Here is a 10,713-nt window from a genome sequence, read left to right as displayed (position 1 = left end):
ATATAAAGTAATTTACAATTAAAATTTTGTATAATACATATTAGATCTAAAACATGTAGAAAATATTTTGTGTAAAATATTTAGTGTTAATCTGCCTCATCATCTTTGATATATTTATCAACCACTGGATTTTCCATCAATGGCTTTTTATCCGGCTTTTTAGATCTGAATTTGAAAAATTTAAAGGACAGGGTTGGGAATTTGAATGGAAGGCATTTTGTTCGTATCCTATCTTTGGTATCCGGTGTCGACAGTGTCGATTGGTTCGAACTCACACTCTTTCCCATCCCAAAATTATGCCCAGATACACACTTGTTCAGCACCAGTTGGGTAGATGAGTTCAACGGGTTTTCATCATTAAATTTATGTCGATCTACATCATTTTATTATACTGTTAAATGGTATAAATAATGTGGAGGTAGGTACATATGGGTTATCTAGGGAATTTATAAATAAACAATAAAAATACATTGTATTGAAGTATTTTCATCTAATGTATCAAGCTCATCAATTGCATTTTTGACCTCTGCATAAAATCTATTCGATGCTAATTCTGTGTTATGTACATACAACTTATCCCCTAAAAACATTTATAATATATTTACACAAAATAAATGGATAATTGTACAATAGTATGCTCTATTTACCTGCTATCCAGGGATGAAATAACGCTTCTTTGGCAGATAAACGTTCATCAGGATCTTTTCTGAGAAGAGATTTACAAAAATCAACTGCTAGTTTTGAGGTCAGGAGAGGAGAATTATGTGACCAGTTAATCTCACACTTTACTATATTTTGGGCATACTTTTCGTAGGGAAATTCAATAGGGAATTGATTGTTCCCGAAGAGTAGGGTGTACAGAATGACTCCGCAGGCCCAAACATCACTCTTCATAATATTACTTAAGTTGATTTCCTGGGAGATGATCTCAGGTGACAGATACTGGATAGAGTGTTCAACGACGACGTTGAACTTTGAGAACTCATGCGTACTGAGCATGTGCCTCAGGCCCTTGAGCAGAAGCGTCTTGTTTTCCTTTTCCAGGAACACCAGGTTCTTGCCGCTTATTCTCCTGTGGACGATGTTCATGCCGTGTAAAGCTGACAAACATCTAAACAGCTGTTTGAAATAACACGATAAATCATATTCACTATATTTGTGACCATTCATCACAGTACGAAACAAATCATGTCCTCTAAAAAAATTAGTCATTTGTGAATATATATACTTCATTAATGGGAATTAACCATATATACATATCAGAAGTCATATATAAACATACTCGTAACGTTGAGTAACGTAATAAACGTAATATTTATCAAAAAAGCAATCTTTCAGTCTGAGAACGTTAGGGATAGAATTGATTTTGTTCTTTACGAAGAGGTGGTACTCGTAGCGGATGGTGTTGACCTCCTCGAGGTCAGAGGCGTATATCTTCACTACGTAATCTCTCTCATCTTTTATTCCACGACATTCTCTTACTTGGCATTTAGCCTAAAATCAATTATATAGTGGTATATTCGTATAAAATCGACTATTTTATGTATTACAGTTATATAACATCTGTATTAAAACTTACTCCGTTGAATATCCTTCTTCCGAGTGTATATTCATTTTCGAATTTGGCCGAAAAGAATCCCATTATTATTATAATAGAAGGGAATCCATTAACTTAAATACAATTACAAATCCTTTACTTTATTAAAAAAAAGTTCAGAATTGAATGGCTTTGTAACAATTTGTACAAAGATATTGTAACAAATTTTAAAAGATTATATATATTAAAATTAAAATTTTTGATAAAAATGTTTAAATGTTATTTGTTATATATTTTGCTGATATTTTCCAGAAAAGTGAGATTTGACATTAAAAAATTTGAATGTATTGCAATAGGCAATAGAGACGTAGAAATATAGATTTAAAAATAAAATGAAAAAGTCTAAATATTCTACAGAGTGTTAAAAGGTACTAGAAAAATACACTTATACAGATAATTATAATCTGAGAATTTACAGTCATAATTAGACGAGATTAAACAAGCTGTAAATGAACAAAATGGATAAAACTAACACAAAAAATTAATTATAATTAAAAATACATTAAAACTAATAAAATTAAACATGTAAAGTGGCTTTAATACTGAACGCCGTACAGCCCTAGATCTTTATTTGATACTACGATATATTCAAAATTTTGTAAATTATGCTAATTAAATTTATTAAATTATTATCGCAACTCTTTTTCATAAAATTTTACACCGTAAACGGGTTTACTCGACCACCATGGGCGAATATTTCAAGGTCCGAGCGGTAGAAGGTCTTAGGCAATCGGCTCCTGAGCCTACCGAACAGGACCAAAACCTTAAAAGTTACTTTAAATGGCTAAAAGTCGTCGGCAAAGCCAAAGAATCCTCTACCATCTCTAATATCTCTTTTTCTCAATCGGATCATCTCTGTTCTATTTCATTTGGGACAAAAGTAACTTTTAAAAATATTTTTATTCATTTTTACCCCTTATTTAAATTTTATCGTTTACTATATTTAAACAATTTTTATTTATTTACCTATTTAACTGTTTTTTTTAATTTTCATAGTTTGGACTAAATTATTCAAATTTATCTAGTCTCTAACTAAAACGACTTCATTATTGGTGTAGGTTAAGTTTTATGATTACGAAAACCAAACGGTTTGTTATACATATAACTCCTCCAAGAGCTTTGTACGCTGCGCTTCATTCCGCCCTGACTCTAAGCTTGCTGCCGTTTCTGACGACTCTGGAAACGTTGATGTTGTGGCTCTGGAGTTGAAAAGCTTGCTTAGACGTTTCATGGCTCACGAAGGACCTTGTCACTGCCACGCATTCTCATTTGATAAGCTTAGTCTCCTAACAGGTGGCGACGACTCAGCAGTTAAGCTCTGGGATGTTGCTCAGGAAACATGCTCACTAACACTAAACGGACATACAGATCGAGTCAGATGGCTAACTCCCGTTTCTGGGGATTGCAACCTCTGGGCCACTGCCTGCTATGATAAAATCGCACGTGTATATGATATCAGAACACCTGAAAAGCCAGTTACAACACTTCAAATGGACTCCCCAGTTGAACATGTTTCCATATCTTCTTCAGGTTTTAGCCTTATTACCACCGGAGGAAACCAGGTTAAGGTTTGGGATATTTCCTCAGGTTTAAAGTTGGAGCTGACTGTTTCTCCTCATTTGAGGGCAATCACCAGGTCGTTTCTATCAGACGATGATAATCTTTTAATCACATCTTCACTTGACGGCACCGTCAAATACAGTGATATCAATAATGGCCTGAAAGTTTCCCACATGTATAGATTTGATGGCGAAATCACTTCATTTGACTTCAAGTATAATAATGCTTTAGCTGTAGGGCTATCCACGTCAGACTGGCTAATACGTTATAACAACAAACTTGACTCCGGGAACGATATTGGAAGTTATGTGATGAACGGTTTGGAAACAGCCAGAGTAGACACAGTGAGAGATAGTGTAGAAGTTTTGGGATATAAACCAATGAAACTTGGACTCCTAGATCGTCTAGTTAGGACTTTCCAGTATAAAGCTGCTATGGACTTAGCCCTCACCCTAACGTACCCATTACTCATTTATTCATTAATTATTTTTAAAACCCACATTTTTTTACTCAAATTATATATATACCCGCACAGTATATTAATATATATTTGTAGGACTTCACATGTTTATAATTTAATTGAGTTATTGATTTTAAGGGGAACGCTATCAACGGCAGTGAGAAACCGCGATGAAAAGACCATTTTACCTTTACTTAAGTTCGTCTCAAATCAAATAAACAAGGATATAAACAACACTAACCTTTTACTGGAGTTTTTAATCACTATTTTGGACAACAACCGCTGGCTAAAGGAGTGCACAGATGAGGCTGTTCTGGCTGAAATGAAGAGGATCCCCAACAAAATCAACCTTGAATTATACCAACACACAATTCTGCTTAGGCTTAAAGGCCTTATTGATCTCATTATATAGTTTAATAGCCTCTAATAACATTAAATGTTAATTTATTGATAAATATATAAAACATTAGTTTAAAAAATTAACAACTTTATTGTACACTTTAATACAGAAGGGTGTTAAAACTCCCAAATCTTGTGACACTTCTTGTAACAAGTTACTTATAACCCTTAATTTATAGTATCTTTTATCTTCATTTGGTTGATTTTTCTGATTTAAGCAGGTTAAGTCCACCTTGTAATTGAATATTTTATTTGATAATTCTTCCAACTCTTTTATATCCAATTCACCACTGTTATTGATGTAACAGTGTATATTAACCAGAATATTAAAGGCCAATCGTAAAAAGGTATATTGTATCTCATTACCAAGACTATAATTAAGATAAGTTTTAAGAAAGTGGAGAAGATGATAACAGTCAATAACATTCAAGCTGTGATATCTATTATTAAACCTTGAGAATAAACAATCAGAAATGAACCCGTCAGATAGCAGTTTAGGGTCAATCATAGATGTGTAATATGATATGTTAATAATATCCCTCAAATCACAATCCTCATCGTATACTGATTTAAGCCTTCTCAACACTGCACTAGAGAGTAATTCCAGCTGACTATAAATAATTTTAAGAGATTTGACCCAATATAACACGGAAAAGAGTTTTTGAAAGTCCCTTACATAGTTACACTCATTTACCAATTCCGTGAATGTTCCATTTCCCACTGAGTCAAAACTGTTCAAATTATTCACACAGTTGTGAATACAATTGTATACATATTTCCAATTGTTAATGCAATTATCAGAAACAAATGAGGTGTTATTGATGTTAGACAAAGTATTTGAGTCAGAGAGTAAAATGAACTTTAAAAACACTATAAGTGATTGCTTATAATTATCCAAATTAAGACTATTTGGGTTATTTTCTGAGGAGTTATAGGAAATTGACCTTATTATCTTAACAATCGAGTTCATTAAAGCCAACTTCTCTCTTTTATGTATACTGTTCCAGTTATATATAACAACTGAAAAGAGCCCATAATAGGCCCATTTAGTAATATTACCATAGTACAAGTCACTACGTAAGAGTGATTCTCTATGTTTGTTTAAATGACATATTAAACGGCCTGGTAAGTGTGATATACTATCATTTTCCTCATTTTCCTCCTTTTCATAGGGCTTAAAAGCGGATTTATGGTCGAGTCTAGGCAATTCTCTGACATAATTACTAAAAGAGGTTAATAAGTAAATAAATTGTCAGGTAGATAAGAAAATACCTGTTTGGGTGTGTATTATTCTTGGTGTATAGATTATAAATTGAAGTAATGAAGTTAAAATGAAGCCATTTTGTACTGGGAATGTTTGAAAATTTAGTCAATCCATTCATTTACTAAGTTTAAAAGTAATTCTTACTTCTAGAAGAACCTTCATATTTTCCACAACTTTCATTTATTTTAAAAATACTTAAAAATATAATTTATTAAGCCATATTTAATAAAGTAGATTGTAGAATTATTAAATAGTGGTGTTTAAACTAATAATTATTATTCACTATATAATCATTAAAAATTTAAATAATGTTGAATTATTAATGTATATTATACATATAATTTGTATTATAAACCTTCTATAAATTGTGTATCATTATTTTAACTTTTTCTCAATATTTCTCATACGAATGTAGATTCCACAAGTTATGACCATTTTTTTATATAATTATGTGCTTTTTACAATAATCTTATCTGTAAACTCGATTAGTTTATCTTATATTAATACACATAACACTTTTTCCACACCCAGTAAAAGAAATGGCTTGAATGTGGTAAGTAGAACGGGTGTATGTGTACCCGAGGATGTTGGCTTATTCGGCCGCACGATTATATCGTATGAATGCTTTTATACCAAGGACGGACGGACTCAGACTGGCGATGAGTGGGAGGCTGAGATGCGGGAAGAGACAAAGAGGAACTTTCCAGGCGTTGACAAGAGGAAAGTAAAATATAAAAAGGCGGATTTGTCCAGTACTGAGCCGGATGATGGCTTCGAAAGGTTTGAACTTCCTGCCCCTTTCAATCCTACTAAAATGCTCCTGAGGGAAGGTATTCCCCATTTAACTATAAGTGTTTGGGCTCCAGGACTCAATATAACCGATTTCACAGTATTTCTAAATTATTCCAAAAACGACTACCCCCACTCTTATACTGGCGATTGTACTATATTACCCACTAATACCGGTGAATCAAGTGAGTTAGACGAGTATTACACTACTTTTGAGAATGCGGAATGGGAGAAACCTCACAAATTTTCATATCACAGCACTTATAATGATTTATTTAATCGCATGGAAAAGCCAGATTATGGCTACGCCGACGTGAGTGACGATTTCGTAAAGCCGCCCCTGATTTTAATAAATTTCCCCAAAAACACCATAGTGAATCAATGGGAGAGGGCAACATTCGGTTCTAAAGGAGACCCTAAGAAAAGGAAAAAGCTTTCCAGAATACAAAGAGCCTACAGACCTTTTTCACACATTGATCTCAGAAATGTTAAATGTGTATATAAAGACTCTACTCTGCAAATTGCCATGAAACTTACTCATGTTACTCCTCCTCCTACCCATCAGAAGAATTACAAATTAAACATATCCAGTGGTATTTTCACTTATTTTTTAGGCATATTTTTATCCACATTATACCAATTAGTATAATATAATATATAATATTTTATTCTTTTTTAGAGGGAGAAATTAGGCCTCCTAAGAGTTTACCACTGGAGACTGTTCATGGCTGGATGTATAACTGGCACTATTTCAGCAAGTATGACTTGAATTTCGACCTTTCTAAATTTGAGCCACCTGAGTTTACAGAAGCCGATAAGCCAAATTTCATAGATGACATGACACCCCGCCAACTTGCGAGGTTCATGAAGGAGTGTGATGAACTGGCCAAGAAAGATTAATATACTACACTACAGTATATTACAGAATATTACTTAGAACCACTTTATGAATCAGAACAAACATTAGGTTCTATCATAACATTCATATTTTATTAATTTTATTATACTATAAACGCTTAACGGTTTGTATATTTAAAATGCCGAGACCGATTTCGATTGCCCTTGAAGTTATTTTAACCAACTTTAAAGAAAGTGAATTCACCTTATCATCAGCAATTACAGGTGTTTTTTCGTAAAACTGGTTAAACTCTCTTGATAAATTTGTTAGATATTTACACACTCTGTGAGGCTCCCTCAATGATATGGAAGTGGCTATGATATTTTCAAATCCCAACAGTACCAATCCCAGCTTACGTTCATACTCATTTCGGAACTCTAAACATATATATTATGCTATTATTTGTGTTACCGTTAGAGGGAATTTGAGGTAATGATTCACAACGCTTAAGGATCGATTGACACCGCACGTATGAATAAAGAATTGAGATTAGTAAGTTGTATCCTTGATTCATTAAACGTTCTATGGAAAAGTTGTAACCTGATTTCGGTTCCACACTTAAGTCGCTAAATAATATCGATCCGACTCCTACACAATATTTATTAATAAATATTATATATAGTATGGGTATGACTATGAAAATACCAATTTTTCTGGATAGAACTGGAGATTTAAGTTGTAAATAATCACCACGTTTAACCATGTGATCAGTCACTAGTTTAACAACTTGTCTAGTAATGTCGTCAAGGGTACAAGTGTTTCCAGTTCTAGACCTTATCTTACCACTCCCTTCAAGACATATCTGGCCAAATCCAACGTGTTCCATCTTGCACTTCTTCAAAAGTTTCAATTTTTTTGATATTTTATACAGCTAATCAGATATTAAGCTATATAACTGAGAATACTGTGCATGTAACAAGTTAAGATAAGGAGAAACCTTTTTGAAGTGGGATTTTTGATTATTTTCAGTAACGTAAATAATTCTATCAGGTTTATGCCAGTTAACTCTGTAAGACAAAGCTCCTAAATCTGTAGACATGTACGTCAAACTTCCTTCTCTGGTTATTAATACCGTTTTATCCTCATTTTTAACACCAACGCCTTCAGCACTGTCACTATTACGGGTATTCTCTGTGCTATCAGTATTATCATCAGTTTTTGAGGATTTGGGGATGGTATAAACAACTTCTTTATCGTTTTGTTTAACCTGGTTATCCTTAATTAGTTCATTAATAAACCTATTTGTCACATTTTTGTATAAACTCTCAGGGATATTTTTGAGCCCTTTGATATAAAAATAATCAAGCAGGTCATTATACTTTGCAAGTGATACTTTAGTAACGTTTTGCCACTGTGGAAAGGCAAAGCTCTTTTCATTTTGGAGCAAGCAAGTCTCGATTTTGGCTCTTTTTGCGAACTCTTGGTCTGAGGAGAATTTCTCAAAAGCCAGTTTGTAGTAGTCATCCATCGTCTCGAGTACGAGTCCGTAAGCGAATGTTGGATATGGAAGGGTTAAATTCTTCACGTTGTAATCGTGGCTGAAGTTGAGGGGGCTGAACCCAGCCACTAACTGTCGAGTTGTTTCCCTCAAACGGACAGAGTCACAAGTTGCTGGGTTCAGGGCTTCCATGGCCCTGGTGTCATATTCAATAATATATCGCATTATTATTCCACTATGAAGGCCAAAATCACCCACATGGTTTCGGCGAATTACTTTACTCCCTAAAATTCCAATTAAAAAATCTCATAAAATTTTAACTTTATTAAGTTTAAAATGAGTATAATAACCTGAAAAATGTAAAAGATTTGAAATTGCTTGCCCTATTCCCAGTGACCGTATGTGTCCCATGTGTAAGTTTTTGCCTACATTTGGGCTGAAATAGTCGACTAGAACGGTTTCATCGGTGAGTTTTCCAACGTTCAAGCGATCACTTTCGGACATTAAATTCAACTGATCGATTATATACTCATCGCGGAGCTTGATGTTTAAACAGTCATGTGTTATTTTACATGCACCCACTGTGCTTAATTCTTTCTTAATCTCATATGACAATCTGTATAAAGAGGATTATAAAAAGAATATAGGATTAGAATATAAGAGAATAATGGAGATTAGGATATAAGTGTAAATTCGTAATTTCCACACGTATTATATATATTGTATTTTAAAATACGTGTATATGGTATACCTTTCATTAGTTTGGTCGAGATTAAGGTTAAGAAGGTCAGAGATGGTTCTGGCGACTTTAGTGTGTAAGTCGAACTCGCCATCCAGTTCAGATACAAAAACCTAAACAAGAGATCCTTTACCAATTTTATTAAATAAATTTTGAAAATAATAATAATTATCCAAAAAGTTGGAAAATTAAGTGGAAGATCACTTACTAAGGGGCGTTTACACTTATCAAGTACATTTTTAGCTTGTAAATCACATACTTTCAATACGCCTCTTTTTACCTATAATAAATTAACATAAGTAGAAATATAATATATGTAAAATGGTGGTAAAATTAACTAGGAAATTACGATATTTTCCAAATTCGTGAACTGTAGTGACTTATTAACATTTCCATTGAATGCAGTACAAAAATTAATAAATATTACAAATATTATACATATCATAAAAATAAAAATTATAATATTCCTATTAGGGCTAGAAAATGTGTAGAATGTTGGGAATTAGGCCAACTGCTTGTAATGGCCATCATTCCAGAATCCAACTACATTTGCTTCAAACAATGACATTCTTATCCCGAACAATTTCTAAAATTAAATTATAATTGATTATTTTGATAAAATAGTGCAAAAGTATGAAAAGTTTGAAAAAGTACCAGTAGATGAGTTTGATTTGGAGTTAGTGGTTTATCCTTTTCACATAGTGTATAATCACCCATAAGTATAATTTTGCCCATATTAAGTGCAGTTGGTAGTCCCAGTTGTCGAAACTGAGGCTCCATACTACCTGGAATCTCATCAAACTCATTACCATCAACCTATGAACATTTACATTACATCGTAATTTATGGATTGGATTTAAGTAAAATGTTAATGATATACCTTGAGTACAATTGTATCAGTAGCGATATTACCGGCCTTAGAAAAATCTCTTACTTTGTATCCCTTCACTTTATTAACTACCACCTCTGGGTTTTCACTAGTTATTAATACAGCGGTTTCTCCATTTATATTCTACAACAAACATTTTAATAATAATATAACACATTAGCATCTTCTGAATAACTCAATAAAAATCGTTACATTTGAAATTTTGTGTATATTGTCATGAATTTCGTCTTCAGGTTTCGTACCAAATGCTATACGCATTACTTTATTTTTGCCATAGAATACTCTAAATCCAATTATTAAACATTAATTTAAATACAATAATATGTACTTAAAGTAAAAAATGATAATAAAATGTATAATATGAGAGACGGTACCTTCCGGGGAGTAATATTGATCTGAGTGTTTTGAGTGGCGAGTTCCTTTGATTGTTTAGAGCGATTAAATATACAAAAGTTGAGTTATCATTATTTTTAATAAATTTATCCAAGGTTTCTCTTATGTTTTCGACTAATTTTACCTTCTTTTTACTATCCTTCTTACAACTTGATGTGACGGCGGGATTCCTTCGCTTAGATACAGCCATCGTGGTATTTCACCAGCCAATTTATGATAATTCAATTGAAATAAATTAAACCAAACTAAAAAATAATTATAATAAAATTTATATGGCGATATATTAC

General features: G+C 32.9%; 6 protein-coding genes across 6 annotated transcripts; 2 read left to right on the top strand and 4 right to left on the bottom strand.

The window, feature by feature from the left end:
* Window positions 1–61: 61 nt before the first annotated feature.
* CCAMK (Protein kinase domain protein) lies at window positions 62–2,114 on the bottom strand. The gene is made up of 5 exons (XM_761456.2): window positions 1,580–2,114; window positions 1,283–1,494; window positions 648–1,195; window positions 470–580; window positions 62–373 (listed from the first exon to the last, which is right to left on the bottom strand). Exons 1-5 carry the CDS (start codon window positions 1,640–1,642, stop codon window positions 87–89), a joined length of 1,221 nt encoding a protein of 406 aa, XP_766549.2. The 5' UTR covers window positions 1,643–2,114; the 3' UTR covers window positions 62–86.
* A 61-nt stretch (window positions 2,115–2,175) lies between these two features.
* UTP15 (WD domain G-beta repeat protein) lies at window positions 2,176–4,081 on the top strand. The gene is made up of 3 exons (XM_061305127.1): window positions 2,176–2,477; window positions 2,656–3,614; window positions 3,714–4,081. Exons 1-3 carry the CDS (start codon window positions 2,283–2,285, stop codon window positions 4,027–4,029), a joined length of 1,470 nt encoding a protein of 489 aa, XP_061161696.1. The 5' UTR covers window positions 2,176–2,282; the 3' UTR covers window positions 4,030–4,081.
* TpMuguga_01g01026 (uncharacterized protein) lies at window positions 4,069–5,550 on the bottom strand. The gene is made up of 2 exons (XM_761454.2): window positions 5,289–5,550; window positions 4,069–5,239 (listed from the first exon to the last, which is right to left on the bottom strand). Exons 1-2 carry the CDS (start codon window positions 5,396–5,398, stop codon window positions 4,084–4,086), a joined length of 1,266 nt encoding a protein of 421 aa, XP_766547.1. The 5' UTR covers window positions 5,399–5,550; the 3' UTR covers window positions 4,069–4,083.
* An 18-nt stretch (window positions 5,551–5,568) lies between these two features.
* On the top strand, window positions 5,569–7,556 carry TpMuguga_01g01025 (putative integral membrane protein). The gene is made up of 2 exons (XM_761453.2): window positions 5,569–6,662; window positions 6,749–7,556. The coding sequence occupies exons 1-2, from the start codon at window positions 5,708–5,710 to the stop codon at window positions 6,967–6,969; spliced, it is 1,176 nt and encodes a 391-aa protein (XP_766546.1). The 5' UTR covers window positions 5,569–5,707; the 3' UTR covers window positions 6,970–7,556.
* Window positions 6,930–9,614, bottom strand: argS (tRNA synthetases class I (R) family protein). Its single transcript, XM_061305126.1, has 8 exons — window positions 9,494–9,614; window positions 9,353–9,424; window positions 9,157–9,257; window positions 8,756–9,021; window positions 7,905–8,689; window positions 7,613–7,838; window positions 7,379–7,555; window positions 6,930–7,344 (listed from the first exon to the last, which is right to left on the bottom strand). The coding sequence occupies exons 1-8, from the start codon at window positions 9,587–9,589 to the stop codon at window positions 7,076–7,078; spliced, it is 1,992 nt and encodes a 663-aa protein (XP_061161695.1). The 5' UTR covers window positions 9,590–9,614; the 3' UTR covers window positions 6,930–7,075.
* MRTO4 (Ribosomal protein L10 family protein) lies at window positions 9,595–10,711 on the bottom strand. The gene is made up of 5 exons (XM_761451.2): window positions 10,408–10,711; window positions 10,226–10,316; window positions 10,025–10,156; window positions 9,799–9,960; window positions 9,595–9,730 (listed from the first exon to the last, which is right to left on the bottom strand). The coding sequence occupies exons 1-5, from the start codon at window positions 10,614–10,616 to the stop codon at window positions 9,647–9,649; spliced, it is 678 nt and encodes a 225-aa protein (XP_766544.1). The 5' UTR covers window positions 10,617–10,711; the 3' UTR covers window positions 9,595–9,646.
* Window positions 10,712–10,713: the final 2 nt, after the last annotated feature.

Source organism: Theileria parva, chromosome 1 (genome assembly GCF_000165365.1).
Source record: "Theileria parva strain Muguga chromosome 1, complete sequence, whole genome shotgun sequence".
In the NCBI taxonomy this organism is placed as follows: Eukaryota; Apicomplexa; class Aconoidasida; order Piroplasmida; family Theileriidae; genus Theileria; species Theileria parva.
Note: the sequence above shows the minus strand (reverse complement) of the source record. Positions and strands in the feature narration are given on the sequence as shown.